Source organism: Aspergillus lucknowensis, assembly GCF_044049455.1.
Source record: "Aspergillus lucknowensis strain CBS 449.75 chromosome Unknown BJX67scaffold_19, whole genome shotgun sequence".
In the NCBI taxonomy this organism is placed as follows: domain Eukaryota; kingdom Fungi; phylum Ascomycota; class Eurotiomycetes; order Eurotiales; family Aspergillaceae; genus Aspergillus; species Aspergillus lucknowensis.
The window spans coordinates 298,775-318,325 of record NW_027263563.1 but is presented as its reverse complement, the minus strand read 5'-3'; the positions used below and the strand labels follow the sequence as shown (position 1 = coordinate 318,325).

Here is a 19,551-nt window from a genome sequence, read left to right as displayed (position 1 = left end):
GTCGATTCGAGTACTTGTCGTCCGTCTTTCCTATATTTCTGAGGCAACGCTGCTCGTGCGTTCTCTCCCATTTCTCACTCTATCACTCCCAACGGCGGATCCACCACCCCTCAACGCCGACACCATGAGCTCAAACACGGCCCCTGTAGACTCTGTTTCTCTTGAATCCGTCGTGAAGGAGCTCTTCTCCGAAAACGTCCTGGCCAAAGTCCTCCGAGTCGCCACCGACGCTCTCGAAAACAATGTACCTCCCTAACCCTAAGTACCGCGTCATACCCATCTAACGCACGCAGAACCCTCCCACCGTCTACCCCGAATTCGTCCCACAACACGGCAATGACACAAGCCGCTACGTCCTCCGCGAAAAGTCCTTCTGGACCTGCGGCTTCTTCCCGGGGATCCTGTACCTCCTCCGCGAGCGCGCGGTCAAATACCCGCAGACATTTCCCTACCTGCATCATGAAAACGATACCATACCCCCAAGGACAATAACACACCTCCGCTCGCGTCTCACCTCCCTCTCCCACGCGTGGACCGCACCCGTGCAGGAAATGAAAACCCGCACAGACACCCACGACATGGCCTTCATCATCCAGCCCTCCCTCCGACAGGACTGGGAATTGACAAGTAACCCGGAGTCTCTAGAGACCGTCCTCACAGCCGCCCACAGCCTCGCAAGCCGTTTCGTCCCGGCCGCCGGCGCAATCCGCAGCTGGGACACATTGCGCCAGGCAGACGTGCAGATCAGCAGTCTGACGGAGGACTGCCTGGTTATCATCGACAGCATGATGAATCTAGATCTGCTGTTCTACGCGTCGAAGCACCTGTCCGATCCGGGGTTGGCGGGTATTGCGATTACGCATGCGCGGACTATCATGCGCTCACACTTGAGACACGAGACTCCGCAGCAGCCGGGGCAGAAGTATCAGCCACCTGCATTATTCTCAACGTACCACGTTGTGAACTTCGACCCGCGCACGGGCGCGATAAAGCAGCGGCGCACGGCGCAGGGGTACGCGGCGGAGTCGACGTGGTCGCGCGGCCAGGCGTGGGGGATATACGGGTTTGCGCAGACGTACAGCTGGACGAAGGAAGATGGGTTCCTGGCGACAGCGTGCGGGCTGGCAGATTACTTCCTGCACCGACTCGAGACTGCCCCTGGGTGTGTGGAGAAGCGGACGGGAGATGGGAAGGGGACAAGGATGGTAGGTCGGTATGTCCCGCTTTGGGACTTTGATGCCCCTGTTGAGGATGAGGGGAGTCCGCTGCGTGATTCTTCGGCGGGGGTGATTGCTGCGAATGGGCTGTTGATTCTGTCGCAGTCGTTGACTACATTGGGTGATGCGGGGCTTGCGAGGAGGTACCTTGATGCGGCGGTGCGGATTGTGAGCGAGACGATTGAGTATTCGTACTCGAGGGAGGAGGCCAGGCTGGTTGATGTTGGGGGTGAGGTGAGGGTTGACGATGTGGTGGAAGGGCAGCGGTTTGATGCGCTGTTGAAGAATGCGACGGCGAACCACAATGCGCAGGACCATCACCGGTACAGTGACCATGGGCTGGTCTATGCAGACTACTACTTGCTCGAGTTTGGGAATCGGCTGCTGAGGATGGGGTTGATGTAGAGCAGCTTAGGGTATAGAGCAACTTAGAAGGCAGATATCGGAGAGAACGCAAATCCCATTCAACTATCCAATATAATCACGTCCTCTCCATCAACAGGCAGTCCATCAACCCTCACCCTCGGCACATCCAGCCACCTTTGCCGCAGCTGTTGACCCTTCCCACCACTCGTCTGAGCAAAAACCCTCGTCACAAGCACAATCTCACTCCCTTCCTCAAAATCAAAGACTTCCTGCCTCGAAACAGGAATCAACGTACGTTGCGCCATCAAGTTCGTATTCGAGTCCGGCTTCAAGGCCTCATGCTCCGTCGCCTCATCAGCCGTCCCAGTCGACGAGAGGACACGCGCACTCCCCACGACGCCGCTTGCGCCTGCGTGTGAGACGACAAGGACACCTGTCTCAGAGGTATAAATTCCCTGTCCCGCACCGGTACCGAAGTCCACGTTATCCAAAGCGTCCTCCGAACGCAGCGGGAGAACGCGCTCGTCTCCCCGCGGGACTCTTGATATCGCGAACCCACCCTCAACGAGATACAGACTTTCCAATCTCGCCGTCTTTACCAGCCGAATACGATGAACCCGCACATGCCAGTCCGGCCACCGATTCATCGGGGGGATAAGGGTTGTCGTCACGACAACCTTCCCCTCCGCCCAGGGGCGCCACTCAACCGTTGCAGTTGGAACACTCTCAACCGTCTCATCCGGTTTCCCAGACGAAGAGTAAATACTAGCTGACCCATACCTCACAGACGAGCACTTCCACTTGACCGCCCACGTCTCCGCGCCATCCCGACTCAGCGCGAGCGTGCTATCCGGCGCAAGCTGCTGGATCAGTGGGCCGGTGGGCACGCTAAAGGCGAAGGAGGAGGAGTACGCGAATTTGCAGTATTTCGCCTGCGTGGCTTTCATGGGCCAGGCGACGAATTGGCCGGCTGAGAGGAGGAAGTGGTGGGTGGAGAGTGGGTGGTTGCAGAGGATCTGCGTGGGCTGTTGTATGAGTGCGATGCCTGGGTTAGGGTTGGCAGGGTACGGTGTCTCCTCTGCGGGCCAGAAGGCGTGCGTGTCGTCTAGCGTTAGGACGATGAGTGATTTGAGGCTCCAGTAGACTGATTGCGGGGAGTTGTAGTCTTCGGCCATGTACATGTTTCTACAATGTCTCGTCAGCTTGCAGCAGAGGTACGTTGAGGGATACTCTTGACGTACGGGTACAGATATCCGATAGTCATCGTCCCATCCGGAGAGAGGATATCAGGCGAGTGCGCCGCCCACCACCGCAGATGCCGCAGGAGGAAGCCCTTCACGGCTCCAGGTGAAGCCAATGGCTGCGGCATATTAGACACACCGGCAACAGCCAGCGCAGCGAAGTACGCGCCGCACGCAAAGCGATACGTCAGCGAGCGGCCAAACGGAATTGCAGCACCTGAAAATTCTATTAGATCACTGATAACCCTTACGCCGAGGCTGAAAGTAACTCACCGTGTCTGTCAAAGTATCTCCAATACACGTTCCCAAACTCCCTCGCCTGCACGCGATATCTCTCGACCCGCTGCGCATCCAACCCAGCCGCGCCCGCAAATTTCACATAAAGCAGCTGACTGAACTGTATCGCAAAACTCCCAGAATAATAATCCACCTGCCGTCCAGCCCCCACGCGATCCCGCCGTCGGGTCCGCACACACTCGCGTTCCTCCTCCGCCTCCTCCTCGGCCGTCAACCACGGCCCATCCCCCGACCACCCACCCCCAAGATAAAACGAATCAAGCACCGCAAGATCCCCCTCCATCTCCGACTTCACCTCATCATACTCAACCCCCGCAACAAGAACAAGAGCCAGGTCCACGAAAACCCGGAACCACCGCCAATTATTGCGCGGCATCTCCTTCCCCTGGATCCCGCGCAGCCACGTAACGATATTGCGCTGCGCAGCGGGCGACTGTGAATGAAAGAACGCGTCCGGCGCGAAGAGCAGTGCGCACGCGAGGACTTCGGCCTCGACCATCCGCTGGTCCCCGTTGCCGATGGAGCCCCAGTATTCCGGGTGTGCGGGGTCCGTTCCGTTTGCGAGGCCGGTGAGCCATGGTTGTGCGAGGGCGTGAATGCGACCGCGGATGCGGGCCGTATCACGGGAGTCTGAGTCTAAGTCTGTGTTTCGGTTTATAGAATGCAGAAGGCTGGCGATGACCCAGAGCGGGCGCGCGAAGCCCTCGAGTTGGGCGGCGCGTTCGTCGAAGTGTGCGCCTGTTGAGGTGGGGAGGCGGACGAATGCTTTGGCGGGGGAGAAGTGCGCGTGCAGCGGGTGGACGAGGGCGGTTGCGGCGGTGATGAGGTCCGCGCGGGATTGGAGGGGGTTGTCTGAGAAGCCGGGGAGGGGGGGCATGTTGATACAGAGGACTCGTGGAATGAGGTGGCCTTGATGGTGCGCGACTTTCATGGAGATATAGGAATGGTCGGGCAGATCCCGGTCCTATCGCCCCGAACCCGATGCAGGGGAGCTCAGCTCATGCACATGCCCAAGAAACTTGAAGCGTTCATTTAATAAGCAAAAGGCTTGGAGAAGCTTCGCCCAGACATCACAGCCTCTCCAACGCATCCGCGTGAGCCCGTCGACGTCAAGTGAGGGGCAATATATATATACAGAATCTTCCCCGAGATACACCGAGTACACTGCTGTACAGGATCTTTAAAAGGTCACTGGCTGTGGAACCCCTCTTTCCAGAGTTTGCATAGTACAGAAAATACAGGCTGTCCTCCAATAATCTATATAGGCACATCAGCCGCGAAATTCGCGTTACTCAGGCTGATAATGCGGTCCATCTCGGAGTACTGCTGGTCGAGCAGAATGGAGGTGACCGCCGTCAACTCATCCGGACTGCCGGTGTTATATCCCATCGGCCCTGAGGCTGCGCCCAAAAGCATCGGGTGGGATGGATGCTCTGCAGCGAGGAGATTCGGTAGCTGTGTTGCAGCGTATTCGATATGCTGCCCGTGCAACGACCCAGAAGCGTGCGCTGGTGCTGTCAGAAGTATTACATGTGGCGTTGGATGAATTGAGACGTACGTTCTGCATTCTGTGGCTCTCGTGGGCGTTCAGAAGACCTGCCCGTCCATTCGATCTCATTCGAGTATCCCAGCACATCGACCTTGAAGCCCTCGTCGCTCTGGCACCGGTGGTATATCCCACGGAGCTGGCTGCAGTATTTCGCTGCTAAGCTGCCACATCCTCGCAAAGACCCGGACCAGCGGGTTGAAATTGTGTCAAGGAATGCCAGGAGCGTCCAGAAGTCAGACGAGAGGTCTGTTTTGTAGTATCTCCAGTGAACTGACACAGATAGTGTTATCAAAAGCCTTCATCGAAACACGAGGACAACCAACCGAGTAAAACACGCGCAGCGACAAAGACACAGAACACAAACTGGCTATCGACGAGACTCCGCGCCGGCGAATTGTCAATATACTTCTGCGTGATGTTGGCCGTTTCGGCCGCCGCACCCTCGCACGTCTCCGCGCTCGACAGGATCGGGAGCTTGACGACCTCCAGCCACTCGGGCGGCGGGTACGCGATGCGCTGGTGCAGCAGAATCATGGACGTGTTGTGCGTGATGTGCGCGAGGGTCAGGTTCGGGTCCATATTTACGACTGTCGGCTGGCGGGAGATGTTCGAGTCTTTCCATCGCTGGGGGAGGAACATTTTCCAGCTGCGCTGTTAGTCAACCTCATGGATATTGGGAACGGGGATATGCGGATTTGGGCATTGGCATACCTGACCAGCCGTAAGTCCAGCTCCTTGAACCGCATCAGCCAGCTGCCCATTTCCTGGCGGTCGCGGTAGTTGATCCTCTGCTGTAGGAAGAAGGTCGTCACTCTGCTCAGAGATTCAGTAGCTTCAACCCGGTATGCAAAGGCTCCAATGGTTGACATATCGACTCGCTCTTCCGGAACAGGAAGGCTGTGACCATGACCCCTGGGAATGCGACTGCGTGGAGACTCGGCCGTGTTATAGTCCGTAGGCAAGAAGGCGATGAGGTTCCCGATCTTCCCTGCAGATTTGTCCCAGATGCCGAAGAACGGGGTGATGACGACTTCCTCGTTGTGCCATAGGCCTCCGTCTGCGGGGAGTCGTCGGTGGACATCGTTCGAGGTCAGACTGGTGTTCCAGCTACACACGTTAATCGGAATCTCATCAGGATTCAAGATGCCTACCCCGTTGTCACGGAACAGAACCTATCTCGTTAGTTAATCCCCGTTTCAGTGGCAGACAACGTACCGGTCCAGATTGAATATCGTCCAAAATACGCGCCTTCGTTCCTCCTCCTCAACCCAATCTCGCGCCGGCGGGACACAGGGCCGCGGCTGCAATAATGGGCCCTGCTCATGGTGTTCTGACTCCACGCTCAGCTGAAGGTACTCAACCGTTCGGGTCAAGGAGCCGACAATAGGCCATGCGCGGGACAGCCTGCCGGATCCGATCTATCCAACGTCAACATACGTTTTCGTGGGCCGGGGACTAGGGACTCACGTCCTCGAAGCACACGATGGTAAGCGCCTGCAGGTTCTCCACGTGTAGGTCATTCATAGCATTCAACACGACGATCTTCCGTGATCGCTCGCAGATGGCTTCGATATCACCGAGGTTAGCTGTCAGCTCGGTGTCTACATGTTTCAGTAGTGCGAAGACCATAGCATGTAGCACGACTTCAAGACGCTCTCTTTCCGACGGGACTCGCATCCACTGCCGGAAGCGCCTCTCGTGGAAGACGGGGATCCACGGCTGCACCAGGGAAAAGTACAGAGTCACAACGGAGTCGAGAACCTCAGGGCCTGGCAGCGTACTTGATAAGTCGGGGAAGTCGTCCGGCTCAATTAGGGGGTGAGTGTTCAGGGGGTTAGTGTTCCTCCGTCTGCGCTTGTTGTCCGGCGAAGGAGGCTGCGAGTTAGATGATATACTTCCACGAGGGGATTCCCGAACTGGCGATTCTACAGAGGCATCAGATAGACGTCGTTTTCGCGAAGAGCTCGGTCGAAGCTGGCCCAGAAGGAGCTCAAGGCCGTCACAAAGCGCAGAGGCGACTTTCGTCGGATCTTGGCTTGGACGGTAAGACTCGAGGAGCGGCCTTTCCTGCTGGAATACTGCATCTTCCAGGGCCTCTATACATTGTTAGATTAGCTCGTCCACCCATAATTCGCTTCCTTCGTAGACGCACCAACGCGCCTCCTCAGGGCTTCCACCGCCCCAGGTTTAACACCGGGCTTCTCGCGGTCTGCATCATAGGAACAAGACGTTCCTGAAACGTTATCATTCAGTTACGACCATAAGGGCACACGTCAGCCTACCAAGTCTGCGGCAGTGCGCGCAGTGAGGCACCTCGCGCGAGCAGCGAAGTTTCCGCTTCCGACACGCGCCACAGGCGGGGCGGTCGTCTGTTGAAGTCGGAGTCTGTATCTGTCCGTGCTCCATCGTGCCTCTTGGGCAACCTTTCTAATAGATAATAGTTCGTTAACTCGAGGCGAGGGGACGGGCGATTCATATGCCGGTGGAATTGGGCCGATCCCCGCGCTCGTTTTGGGAATTCTCCTGTGGGCATGGCATGGCGCCAGTTAGCCGCGCAAACGCGGGGTGAATTTTGGAGTAGCAAGACTTCTTTGTTCGAGGGATTTGGGTATTAATTGTGGGACCAGGGTGTACTGAACTTAATCAAGTGGTGCAAAAGTTTGAAGCGGGATTACCCTGATGTCGATGGGTTAATTGCTTCCACCTGCCCATTCGAGGGGTTGTTCACTTTCTTTTTTTTTTTTCTCTCGCGAGTTGGGAATAGTTAGTGATGTAGTTTGGGCGAAGCCAGGGGTATCGTCTAAATGGTCTCTATCGGTATCCAAACGCCTGCATTCCTGCCTCACCTGTCTCCTGTTTGAAAGAGGGGTCGGAGTGGGGGCTCAAGGAGCCAAGATAGACCACGTCGCTATTCAGAAGCTATAGCCTCCCAATTCTACCCTTCTTCCTTATGTCGCTCCTTGCCACTCACTCGATCAGTCATGGGGCGTCCAGACGCGGAGTATGTTGATGGGATCGTGCTTAGTCTAAGGAAACAAAATCTGACAAACAACTCCACCAGGTTCCCGGCAATCCGTGCCTGCATTTTTGATTTGGACGGACTTCTCATCAACTCCGAAGACATGATCACGCTGGCAACGAACCAACTCCTCGCGCAATATGGAAGGCCCGCTCTCACTGCGTCAATTAGAGCCCAGCTTATGGGTGTCCCAGACTCGACAAATGGCGACCTGTTCCACGACTGGGCGAAGGTACCCGTTCCCCGCGAACAATTCGCCTGTGAATTGAAAGACCGAATGCGAAAGAACTTTCAGAACTGCGAACCGCTTCCAGGCGCGGAGACACTTCTGTTGAACCTCAGTCGCGCACAGAATGCTTCTGGGGACAGGATTGAGTTAGCATTGGCATCCAGCACCAAAAGCCAAAGCTTCGAATTGAAAATTTCGAGGCCGGAAACGAAAAAGTTGTTAGGCTACTTCCAGCCCGAGAGACGTGTCCTTGGTGATGACTCGCGGGTACGACAGGGTCGAGGAAAGCCGGCGCCTGACATATACCTAGTTGCATTGCAAACGCTGAGGTCGGACACAAACACAAAGCCTATCTTGCCCAGCGAGTGCCTGGTGTTCGAGGATAGTGTGGTTGGAGTAGAGGCTGCAAGAAGGGCTGGGATGAGGGTCATTTGGGTTCCACATCCAGGTGTGGCAGCCGAATACCAGGCAATGCAGAAGGAGGTCCTGGCTGGGAAAACGGGAATGGTACCTATAGGAGACATCTCTGATGCAGGAGAGGTTGACGACGGCTGGGCTGAAACAATATCGAGTCTGGAGGAATTCAACTACGAGAAGTACGGCATTGATGTGCGAATTCGAACGTCTCTACAAAGCAGGTCTAGAGTCAATGGCGGTGGTTGCCACATACTTGCAGGACCACACGGCCTTTGCTCCTACAGACCGTAAAGGGGGGTGTGGAGTGAACAAGCTAGGGGTCTGAGATGGGGGTGATCTTAAAACTCCTCCGATCACGAAGGATTTAGTAACTTAAGCCAGGTCCGTGTTGCGGAATGAAAAATAAACAAAATACAAAGACATGATAAAAGAGTGTCCTCCAACACAAATGATATCCTGTGGTTACAGTCCTCCCGAGAAACAGACCTTGCCTCGAGCTGGTTGGCAGTCAAAGATCGGGCAAAGATTCTTGTTCTGTGGTAAGAGAACGGAACATGGGGGCTATAGCGAAATAATCCAAGGAAGAATGCTTCAACTCTTGGTGTGGGAAGACACTTGCAACAATGCCTGCGGTGGGGGTGGTCCTTGGAGTGGATACGAGATTTGCACGGGACACACGCCAACATCCGAAGGAAAGAAATTGTGGACCTGGCAATCCTTCCAACACTCCAATTCTGGCGCTCCATCAAGTGCCATTGGCCCAACTGTGCGCATCCCCCATTCGCGGTCCGCCTGAACTTATTTCTCGCAGGAGCTTGGTCCCACCGATCAGTGTGGCGCACGTCGATCCCGAGAGCAGTGCAGAGACGGAACCATGAGCAACGGTTTGGGACTCAGATGTCGGCGGCCTTCGACGTATCTGGACTGTGTAGAAAGGTCGACTCCCGTCATGGGGGGTTCCTGGGGAACCTTATTGCACCGAGTTCGGACGGTGGCTTGTGGCCCGCCCGACATCCACTGGAGCCGCCCATCAGCGTCAACCATGATCACAAAGTGATGGAGTGGAGCTTTCGCTGTGTGGAGAAAAATCCATGGACAAGAGTTTTGCTCTCCAACGGCTCAAATGCGATCAGTCAGGTGCTTGTGGGATGATCTTTGGGCTCCGAACTTGACGAAGAAGAAACGCAAATACGAGATGACCCACGACGCAGCTTGAAGTGCCGACCGGGGGGCAGATTGTTGCTGCGAGACACTGGTTTTGGTTTGCCACAAGGACAGGAGACCGACGATGAAGCGGAGAACCAATCCGCAGCATCCACGGTCGAGACGGGCTCGTCGTCCACCTGCTTGTGGGCAAGGCACACAGGGTTAACGGCCACGGCGGTGCTGAGGCTGAAAGAGGATCTGCCTCTTGACTGCGAGGTCGTCGTGTGATGCTTTTGTGGACACCCAGCAGGCTTTTTGGGTAGTTTGTGTGGCGCAGACGTCCCAGGAGACGAAGCGTAGGCCCTCGCGCTGTCCACGTCGCTCGGCGCCTCGTCGTTACACAGCGACTTTTGCTCTCCGAGGGCTCAAATGCAATCGGTGTGGTGCCTGATTAATTATTGCCGGAGCCTCGCACCGCACTTCGCCGCGCCCTCCCCCTTGACGGAGGACCAGTCCACTTTCCCAACAGTTCGGCAAGATAGGGTTTCGTTCCCAGGAAAGCTTTGAAGAGTACTCACAGACAAGAACCCTGGGCGCGATTCTTCAGGAACAGACAATGGGCAGGAGAGTATATAAAGGAAGACCTCGTCTTTTCCTATGTTTAAGCTGCTCGACAGGTTGTTTCCCACCCTACCTCTCCTTTGTCTAGCCCCTAGCAGTCATGGCACGCCCAGCCAACGATTCTAACCCCCCTGAGGATTACGTGACTCTCAACTATGATCCCCGAATCATTCCTTTTCGGCGTGATCAAGGATCAGCATCTTCTGGACTACAAACCGCCACTCGGTACCCCCATGGTGGTCAACTCTCTCATTGCTTCTCTTTTGAACCACCAGAGGCCAACAATCCCGAGATCTGGTTGACTGCAGCACCAGATACTCACACAGGACCAGCAAGGCAGCCCACCACCGCCGCATTCTTGGCAGCCTCACCGTCTTCACCCCATTCCGCCTACTCCTACACTGCACAGGACCAAGCCTCCAGTGACGCGTCGGGTCGTTTCAGCCTTTCGCCTCACGAACCACCCATCCAGGAGGCAGAGGCGCACGGAGCCCCTATGGCGCACACCGCTAGTCAGGAGAGTGTGCTGTCGCAGTGGTATGTCCGCGGCTTCCATGCCAGAATGTCTATTTCAGATGATTTTGTGGAGAAAAGAAGTATCTGACACTTGACTCCAGGGACCGCAACATAGCGCAGCGTCAGAACCCCGCCCGCGTCCTCCAGTGCAAATGGGAAGGCTGCGACAGCAGCGTTACATTTAGCGGCGAGGCTACGCTTATGCGTCATCTCAAGACAGTGCACGTCTCTCCGGAAACGTATCGCTGCCCGGAGCCGGGTTGTCCCAAACGCTGTAGCCGCAAGGACAATCTGGTGGCACACAAAAGACGGCGCCATGGAGGTTAGGCCTTGCTGCTTCTAGGTTTAGACTATCTGTTCTAGAAGTCTTGCACGATGCTTTGCGTTTCTGCAGCGAATAGAACGAAAATTGCGGGGTTTTCGCGCGGGTAGTTTCTTTTTCTGAAGTGTCTGGATGAGGCAGTTGGCGCCGACCACGAAGTTGCGGGGTTATTCTGCTCAAGTCTCATCTTGTCCTTCCTTTGACTGCCTTGTCTTTCTTTTGACTGTCTTGTCCTTCCATTGACTGTCCTTCCCTTTATTGTCCTTCTCTGGACTCTGTCCTTCTTTTGACTCTGCATTGCTTGAGTTCGTCGCCATGTTAGCCTGCTGGGCATCCGCACCAGACCCTGGGCCCTGCGCACCAGCATTTATGATTATGTTAGAGAAATATTAAAAAAATTTTTACATCAACGTCCCTGACCTCTTTGTCTAGCCACATATCCCCCCAACGCTTGAACCCGAGGCCTGACTCCAACAAGATCTAGACGCGAGACCCCGGTGCCGCCTCGGCCTGCCAGCCGTCAGTTTGAACCTAGGCCTTGTCACTGACGCACACTCGCCAGAAAGGGCAATTCAACAGTCAGGAGTTGACGTCTCTGAGCTTCTTGCCAAATTTCCCCATCTTGCGCCAGTCATGGTACGCCAGTCAGAGGTGAGACGTGCGCTGCGCGCTGCCTTGCGAGGACGAACCTTGAACAACGCTCCACTGCCACATCAGGTTATCGTTGGAATTTCTGATGAGATGCAACCTGACGACGGTGAAGCCACCAACCTGTCGACCTCGTGGCAGTCGGACCCTAAATTCAGTCATCGGATTCGGCGACGGTCAGATGCGGTCGCCACGACAACGCCACAGCAGACTCGCGTAGACTACGCTCAAGCAATCCGTGCGGCCAACACCACCGAGGCCGCCAGGCTCGTCGTCGAGGATGCACTCCGGCTCAATATTGCAAATGCCATTGCTTCGGAGTTCGAAAATATAACGGTGGAAAAGCCCGTCACTGCCTACGGGGGTGAGTTGTACCTTTCGTCATCCATACCAAACTAACCCTCATCTCCGCTCCAGTGGACTCCCTTCGAGCGACCGAGCTGCGCAATTGGGCTTCTCAGCACTTTGACAGCCAGGTATCTATTTTCGATATCCTACGTCCCGAGCCGATATACCGTCTGGCGTCAGTCATCTTGAGCAAATCCCCCTTTGGGGGTTCGAATGCACGGACTACAGATACACAGGTCGCAGGCAGCAGGGACTAGATATTGACGAGCTATTGGCTGGAATGGTTCTAGGAAACAAGTTATCATGATTACATCTTTCCACTCTCGTAAAGCTCTTTAAACCGCGACTGTTTCGCAAGTAGTGCTGTCGGCGAATCGAACTCAACCACCGCCCCGTTAACAAGAAGGATAACGCGGTCATAGCAATGAATATGCGGCAGGCGATGCATGGCAGCGAGGACCGTATGCGATGTAGACTCGCTGTCAATTGCTGCTTGCATAGTGTCCTCAGTCTCATCGTCAACACTGGAGTATGTAAGACTAGGTGAGCATTGTCCGCGTTTCTGATGGCATGTAACAAAGTGAACATACCTGCCCATTGCCTCGTCCAGGATCAATAACTTCCCCTGTGGCACCATTGCTCTGGCAAGACAAAGAAGCTCTCTCTGGCCCTGCGACCATGCGTTTGGTTTAATGATTCCATCTAGGCCGCCGTCTTGTTCGATTCTATCCCACAAGCCCAGGCTCTGCAATGCGCTGACAATCTTCTGGTCAGACACTCCCTGCAAGGGATCAATGTTGAAGCGGACACTCCCAGCAATAAGGAAGGAGTCCTGTGTTACGACGTTCAGTTTCCTGCGGACTTCGGCCCGTGAATACTCCAGGATATCGATCCCGTCAATTGTAATGGTGCCCTCCTGCACTTCGACCATCCCCAGCAACGCAAGGATAAGGGATGTCTTCCCACTCCCGGATGGCCCGCAGACTGCAATTTTTTCACCGACCCTGATTGACATTGAGATGTCTTTTAGCACGGGCTCGGATCGGCTCCTAATGATGGTATCTAGTCAGCCAGAGTTGTCCCTTTTCGGTAAGCTAGGCTCACGCATAGCTCGCTACTGCACCAGACAGCTCGACTCTCCCAGCAGCTGGCCAGCCCCCTGGCAGCGACGGCACAATATTCGCGGTTTCTTCTGCATCCGTCGTGCTTGTGTAGCCTTTCACGCGAGATACCGCACCAATAGATGTCTCCATGTTCGTCCAGTCCTTGACGAGCTACATTAACGCATTGTTGAAGGTCATCACCATAACGAGGGCAACACACACGTCCCCTGGATTGAATATAATCTCGGAAGAAGGCAACCGTGGCGATGAGAATAACAGCCAATATGGTGACGAGCATATCCAAGAAGAACCCCAGGCATTGCTGGACACAGTACAGCAAATACACTGGGCGCTGCGAGACATCAAGAAGAGAGAGACATCTCTCATCAAACCTGCGCTACCAACCAAAGGCACGAACCGTGGCAGCGCCTCTAACGAGTTCCAGAAAGTGAGTGTATAGCGGCGCCTTGGCTTCGATGTCCAGGAATCGCAACTGGCGCGAGGTCCGCAGGTAGAAGTTCTGCGTGAAATACACCACCGCGCCTGCGAAGGGGACGACGATGGATAGGTATTTAGCGAAGATGCACAGGATAACCAGTTTGACGAGACAAGTGCATCCCCCTAGCACTAGCGTAAGCTTTAGTGTCGCTGGTATTCCAAAACGCATGGTCATGCGGACTCACAGGTAATCATGTTGAAGACTTCAATTGGCAGACTCATATCAATGAGATCCATATCCTGACTGAATCTTTAATTCGGCATTGTCAGCACTCATACGGAGTGATTTTTTTTGGGGGCGGGGGTGGGTTTCTTTACCGGTTCGTGATACTTCCAATGTCAACCCGGTGGAAAAAATGGATTGGTGCCCGGAATGTACTGCTTAGGACTCTCTCATGTAGTTTCAACGCTGAGGCCGACACAATATTGACTATAAGAAGCCTATATGATGTCATTCACAGTCCTCACGGAGAAGCTGAAGCGGACTGATGTGATCGTACCACGAGACGGAGATAGTGAAGACCACACTGGCAATCCCCAAGAAAATGTATACACCCAGATACATACCAATCCGCGAGTTGGGGTGTTCCGCATTAGCAGATGTCCAGAGATCAAGCCACACAGCTTTTCCCCGTTAGCAGGGCGCCATGCGCGTTGCAGAGCGCTCTCAAGATCAGACTCACTTGCAAACTCGCCGCAGACTGCCCAAATGAGCGCACACACCAAACACAGAGCGACCGTAGTTCTTCCCGAGGCAGAAGCGTAGTAGGCATAAATAGATAGGTCCCCTTGCTGACGGGTCAAATTCTCGCCTGGTTGTGCATGGTGAGACTCGGCTTCGTCAGGACCATCATCATCATCGGTATCGCTCAACGGAGAAACGGTCTCCTTGTCATATTGGACAGCTATTGGAGAGGGAGTCGGGAGACCAGTTTCCATATTCTTAACGAAGGCGTTTCCGGCTTTGAGGTTCTGGAAAGTGCCGGTCTCCACAATGCTGCCATGGGAAAGGACAACGATATTATCGGCGTACTGGAGAAGAAATCCTATAACGGGAGCCTTATCAACGTCTGGGCAAAGCCCTATAGATTGTAACGTACTGGAGTGAGTGGCAAGCACAACTGTTGTGTGCATCTTGCGCAGGAGTCCACCAGGACCAAACAGATGGCTAGCGATATGGTCTAGAGTCGTGGCATCAATGCCGCTGAACACATCGTCCAACAAAACCATCTTGTGTCGAGAGTAGACGGCTCTAGCTAATGCCTATTGTTTTGCTCCGTAAGCCGGTCTAGCCGTCAGGGTATAAATCATTTTTCCACCTACAATGCGTTGCTTCTGTCCTCCGCTCAATGTGGTTCCATTGCCAGCAACGGATGTCCTGTCACTCTGAGGAAGCTGCGCGAGGTCTTTCTCCAGTCCACAAGCGAATATGACGCTTCCGTACCACTGTCAATCCATTGGAAGCTCCCCAAGAACGTTCCGACGTATCGTCTGGCCGCGCAGCCACGGCTCCTGGCCACAGTATGCAACAGCAGATCGACTACCCTCCTTATAGGAGCACCCCAAAGCAACGGTTTCCCCGAGAATGCTCCCTATCAAGGTTGATTTTCCGCTACCGATGGGTCCGACGATCAGAGTTATCGCAGCTCGAGGGATCTGGAGGCTGATATTGCGGAGTACAGCGGGTGCTGATCGGCCCCATCCGAAGCTGTGGCCTTTGATTTCCTCGATCGCGCCGTCACCCTGCACCAAAGCTATTGGTTTTTCACCGTCAGCACGAGGATCGGAGGAATCGGTACATTGAGTCCCCGGCGCCTCGTGGCAATATTCCTGGATTCTGTCAAAGCATCCTACACATTGTATAACCGCTGGCAGTGCCTGGATGAAAGTCAACACCGGGGTGGTCACCAGGCTAATGAGGGAAATGGAAGTAAAAGCTCTGGCCGCAAGAATTGATTGATCGTACCTCACTAGAGCAATGATCGCGTACACTACGAACGTCGCCATCGGGGCTAGATTCGTCGGCGCATTGGCTACATGCCACAATTATCTCATCAGCTCCAATGCACTATGAATCGACTGGCTCGGATGGGACGACTAACAGAGGACAACTCGCACAATCAGCAGTTTTCGAAACACCGCGGACGCCGCGATCTCCGCTTCGCGAAGACCCTGGATCATGGACGAGATTGCTTCTGACAACCCCAACATCTTGACTTCTTTGATTCTCTCCAGCGAGAATGAGGTTACTCGGAGCCGGTCCTCGACTTTCTCAACCCAAGCCCGCTGGGAGGTGCTGCTTGCTGCCGAGAGCTTGAATGTGGCACCGACAAAGACTGCCAGCAAGCGTCAGAATTAGCCTCGTATCAAGTAGGCGCAGTGGATAATACCCACCAAAAACAATTAGGGCTGGGACGATACAGGCCACCCCGACCTGCCTCTCGAGCAAGTAAATCGCGACCCCGATTTCAATCAAGCTGGCCCACATCTCATGGATTAGTCGAAAGCTACTCGTAATCCGCTCGACATCAGTCCCCATCAAGGTTATGGCGGTGTTTCCGCCCAGATCAACTGCTCGGATCCGGACAGTTTGTCTATGGATCAGTGAGATCAAGCCGCCCCGGAGGCGAATCGTAAAGCGGAACGTGAAGTATCCGTAAAGCGCATTGCTAGCCTGTATACCTCAGCTGATTACGTTGGTGGCCGTTTACGCATGGGGTGATAGGTGTCCATGGACGCACGGCTATTCCGCAGTAAACAATGGCAAATGCCCCAATCAGAGCCTTGCCATAGTCCATGGGCGCATCCGTTTCCCCAACCCAGGAAACTGTTGCGTTGACGAGGAACGGCTGGCAGAACGTAAACCCGGACAGACACAATCGCGGAATAACTGCCGAACTGAACGGCGTCCGGTAGGCATGCAGGCAGGAGCGGAGCAGCGCATGCTTTGCCGATTTATTCTCTAATTGTATTTTGTATCAAACGTCAGATACTTGCTTTGCATGTGGCAACTTCAGGATTGTGTATACCTTTGCGGGCCCAGGCCTCCTGGAGCTTCTCTCCGACGTCTCTACTACTGAGTTGGGGATCAAGGCCAGGCAAATCGGCGACGGAAAACACTTTCGAGTAGCCTCGATGGAATGTCCCGGCTAGCCACGCAAAGCTCGCCTGTTTCCAGAAGCCACTGAAGGGCTCAGGGGTCGCGGGCTTCAGCGCTGTCGAAATTAGGGCAGCTTCTTTACCTAGGGATTCGAGAACCAGTGAACAAATAGTGAAAACCAACCCAAGAGTGAGAAATATGGCCTCACTGGTTGCGCGTCCGATAAGCCACAGGGTTCTCACTCTGGCAATAGTCAAAAGCGATCTGGCGGAAAGGAAAAGCGCGAGCAGCGTGGATGGTCGAATGGAATGACAGTGGTGCATGTATGATAAGCCTCCAGCACCCGCGACGGCGACGACCTCCAGCACGTCAGCAGCCAGAGAAGCATTGTTCCGAATGGTTGGGGACCCTAGCCGCCGCTCGACAAGAAAGCCTATCGAGCAGGCCCAGAGCGCTAGTAGGAAGACCTAGAACAGTGTGAAGAAGTGTCATTCGGCGGTCGTCTACTTTGCGATATCCTGATGAAGTCAAACGCGACATACAAGCTTACAAATAAGCCCACTCGATCGCTTGATGCGACGAGGCTCCCTCCACAGCAGGCGTGCAGAAACCGGACAACACAGAAGAAACAGCGCGGCAGGCACGCAGGCGAAGAATAAATTTTCAAAGTAGACCGTGAAGTCGAAGGCTCGACATGCGACACTGACACGAGGACCGAATGCAGCGTCGGCTGTAGCCACACAGGGCAGAGAGCTTGGAATCATCATGACGACATGCAGTAATGAGGGAAGAGCAAATGTCAGAGACAGAAGACAGATATATTCAGGTCGACTGGCTGAACTTGATGCCTGGTCCTTACCATGATAGGAATAGCAGCGCCTAACCGGACTCCGAAATGCCAATCCGTGTCCTTTTACCGACCAAGCATTCCCCTCATACCGCAATATTAAATTACACTGTAGTATTTGACCTCTGCGAGCTCCTACTGTTGGATATTCCCATATTACTGGGAAATTATAGCGCTCTTGAATTATCACGATATGCCGGAACGGTGCCTCGTCCTCAAGATAATGTGCATAGGGAGTCCGTGTTCAGGATTTTTTTCAGGTACATGTTTTTTTTGTCTGGTGTTATCTGGAATTGTCAGTCATCTATGTCTCTATCTTGTGTCGTTTATGGTGTTGTACTGGCTAAGGTGAATCTTATATTATTATTCATTCGCGTCTCTCTTTTAAGTTTCCTGGATACTTGAGGCAGCAGACTATCCTTCTTTTTGTAATCTCATGCTGGGGAAACAAGAGCTCCCCGAGAGCACCGGCTTGGATATTTGGCGCCCTCTTGTACCGTTTCTTCACTCCCCTCTCAGTAGATTCTACTCTTCCATCGCACGAAAATACCCACCAGCGAGCCCCCCTAAACGCCCCCACCGCACCAGCCAGTCCCAGCTCAGGCTTCTAGCAGCCCGCATCGTAGGAATCGGATGTTCCGAGTCTATCGCAGCGACCAGGAAATTCCCACGACGGTTACAGACGAGTTCTGTTGTTATCAGTTTCCCGAAATCAATACTTCCTGTGGGAACAGGAGACATAACCAAAGATAACCAATAGCATCACCATGGAACAAAATATTGTCCCCACCTTCCCGCGGGCTCTTGTGCCGCGTAAAGCTTTCAAATCCAGGGCATCAGAATCCCCAACCCTGTAGCGGTTCGCGAGGTGCTGTTGACACTCTCAGGCTGGGTGAGCGAGGTCACCGTCAGCATGGGTATCAGCGACGGTGGTCCTAGAGAGGTCCTAGAGAATAGTTTGGCCGTAAATCAGCAAAAAAGCGACGCGATAGACCATATATCTGGGCTGTACTGTCAACCGACCGATAACAGGAGGGAACTCCCCTTTGAAAGCGCACTTGGACGCCATATACTCCATGACGTGAGTCAAGGTCGATCTTCGTGAATATACAGACATTGGAGGCCAGGTTTGTACGATTGCAAACCAAATCCCGCATGGCTGTAGCCATTCTGATCTTGTAGCTGGGGAGATGGCATTTTGCAGGCAAACCACAAGGGACACGGAGCAATCTCACCAAGGGCTTCTTCTAGGCTGTCCACCTTGTGCTGCTTGTCCTAATCCAACATGAACGGCTCTGTGTCAGTCACACTCTATCCCGATTATTATTTCCCTTCCTGGATATCATAATGTTACCTATAGGTGGTAGGTTGTTAGACCTATGGTGGTAATCATGAATATGGCTGGAAATTAGGATGCCGAAGAGCTGATGGCTCCACCGTGGAGGTCAAGAGAGGCCGGGGATCTTGCTTTGTCAGTCTGATCTGGTTGGCTTGACTCACCAGCCTCATGCGACTATCCGATATACGGAAAATCTCTTTGGCACCAAAGACATTTGCCAAATCAGTTCATGCTCGAAGAGCCCGACTGCCATGCCATGCCGCCCATAGGCATCGTTTGTAGCAACCAACTAGTGTTTTTAACCCGCCTTCTCAAACGCCTCCATCACACCAGACTCCAGGGTTCTCGCGTCCATATTGCAGGAACAGGATGTGCCAAGTCTACAGCACAGTCTGGCCGTAAACTAGCGAGGAGCGATGAAGTAAAAAACGTATCTAAACTGTTATTCCAGCCGACGGAGGACAGGAGGAAGCCCAGCTTCCGCTGAAAGCGTGCGTGGACGATATGCACCCCATGACTGGAGCAAGGTCCGACTTCACGGAAATACAGACGTTGGAGATCAGGTTTGCACGGTTTGCAGACCAAGTCCTCCATATCTGGAGCTCGTTCGCTCTCCATGCAGTGACGACAAGCCAGGGCACCGCCACGAGCGCGGTACTGCCACTGACAACCAGGTGGGTTGATCCGTCCAGGTATCCTGGGCCAGCAGAAGGATAGCAGAAGGATAG

General features: G+C 54.1%; 6 protein-coding genes across 6 annotated transcripts; 3 read left to right on the top strand and 3 right to left on the bottom strand.

Annotated features, from left to right (window-relative positions):
* Positions 1 to 124: 124 nt before the first annotated feature.
* BJX67DRAFT_372014 (glycoside hydrolase family 88 protein) lies at positions 125 to 1,622 on the top strand (the record flags this gene model as incomplete). The annotated part of the gene is made up of 2 exons (XM_071031183.1): positions 125 to 244; positions 294 to 1,622. 2 exons carry the CDS (start codon positions 125 to 127, stop codon positions 1,620 to 1,622), a joined length of 1,449 nt encoding a protein of 482 aa, XP_070886363.1.
* Positions 1,623 to 1,681: 59 nt separating this feature from the next.
* On the bottom strand, positions 1,682 to 3,998 carry BJX67DRAFT_387933 (glycoside hydrolase family 154 protein; the record flags this gene model as incomplete). Its single annotated transcript, XM_071034306.1, has 3 exons — positions 1,682 to 2,768; positions 2,825 to 3,041; positions 3,098 to 3,998. 3 exons carry the CDS (start codon positions 3,996 to 3,998, stop codon positions 1,682 to 1,684), a joined length of 2,205 nt encoding a protein of 734 aa, XP_070886362.1.
* Positions 3,999 to 4,378: 380 nt separating this feature from the next.
* Positions 4,379 to 7,076, bottom strand: BJX67DRAFT_381094 (Zn(II)2Cys6 transcription factor; the record flags this gene model as incomplete). The annotated part of the gene is made up of 9 exons (XM_071032956.1): positions 4,379 to 4,629; positions 4,680 to 4,940; positions 4,994 to 5,316; positions 5,382 to 5,777; positions 5,822 to 5,842; positions 5,886 to 6,088; positions 6,138 to 6,766; positions 6,823 to 6,903; positions 6,953 to 7,076. The coding sequence occupies 9 exons, from the start codon at positions 7,074 to 7,076 to the stop codon at positions 4,379 to 4,381; spliced, it is 2,289 nt and encodes a 762-aa protein (XP_070886361.1).
* Positions 7,077 to 7,651: 575 nt separating this feature from the next.
* BJX67DRAFT_381093 (putative HAD superfamily hydrolase) lies at positions 7,652 to 8,626 on the top strand (the record flags this gene model as incomplete). Its single annotated transcript, XM_071032955.1, has 2 exons — positions 7,652 to 7,671; positions 7,732 to 8,626. The coding sequence occupies 2 exons, from the start codon at positions 7,652 to 7,654 to the stop codon at positions 8,624 to 8,626; spliced, it is 915 nt and encodes a 304-aa protein (XP_070886360.1).
* Positions 8,627 to 10,202: 1,576 nt separating this feature from the next.
* BJX67DRAFT_381092 (acyl carrier protein) lies at positions 10,203 to 12,193 on the top strand (the record flags this gene model as incomplete). The annotated part of the gene is made up of 4 exons (XM_071032954.1): positions 10,203 to 10,639; positions 10,720 to 10,857; positions 11,507 to 11,952; positions 12,006 to 12,193. 4 exons carry the CDS (start codon positions 10,203 to 10,205, stop codon positions 12,191 to 12,193), a joined length of 1,209 nt encoding a protein of 402 aa, XP_070886359.1.
* Positions 12,194 to 12,218: 25 nt separating this feature from the next.
* On the bottom strand, positions 12,219 to 17,401 carry BJX67DRAFT_387928 (P-loop containing nucleoside triphosphate hydrolase protein; the record flags this gene model as incomplete). Its single annotated transcript, XM_071034305.1, has 16 exons — positions 12,219 to 12,985; positions 13,041 to 13,210; positions 13,260 to 13,421; positions 13,458 to 13,687; positions 13,723 to 13,787; positions 13,856 to 13,967; positions 14,006 to 14,161; positions 14,221 to 14,583; positions 14,638 to 14,800; positions 14,861 to 14,983; positions 15,014 to 15,570; positions 15,640 to 15,873; positions 15,932 to 16,211; positions 16,279 to 16,499; positions 16,567 to 17,104; positions 17,180 to 17,401. 16 exons carry the CDS (start codon positions 17,399 to 17,401, stop codon positions 12,244 to 12,246), a joined length of 4,338 nt encoding a protein of 1,445 aa, XP_070886358.1. The 3' UTR covers positions 12,219 to 12,243.
* Between the last annotated feature and the right edge of the window lie 2,150 nt (positions 17,402 to 19,551).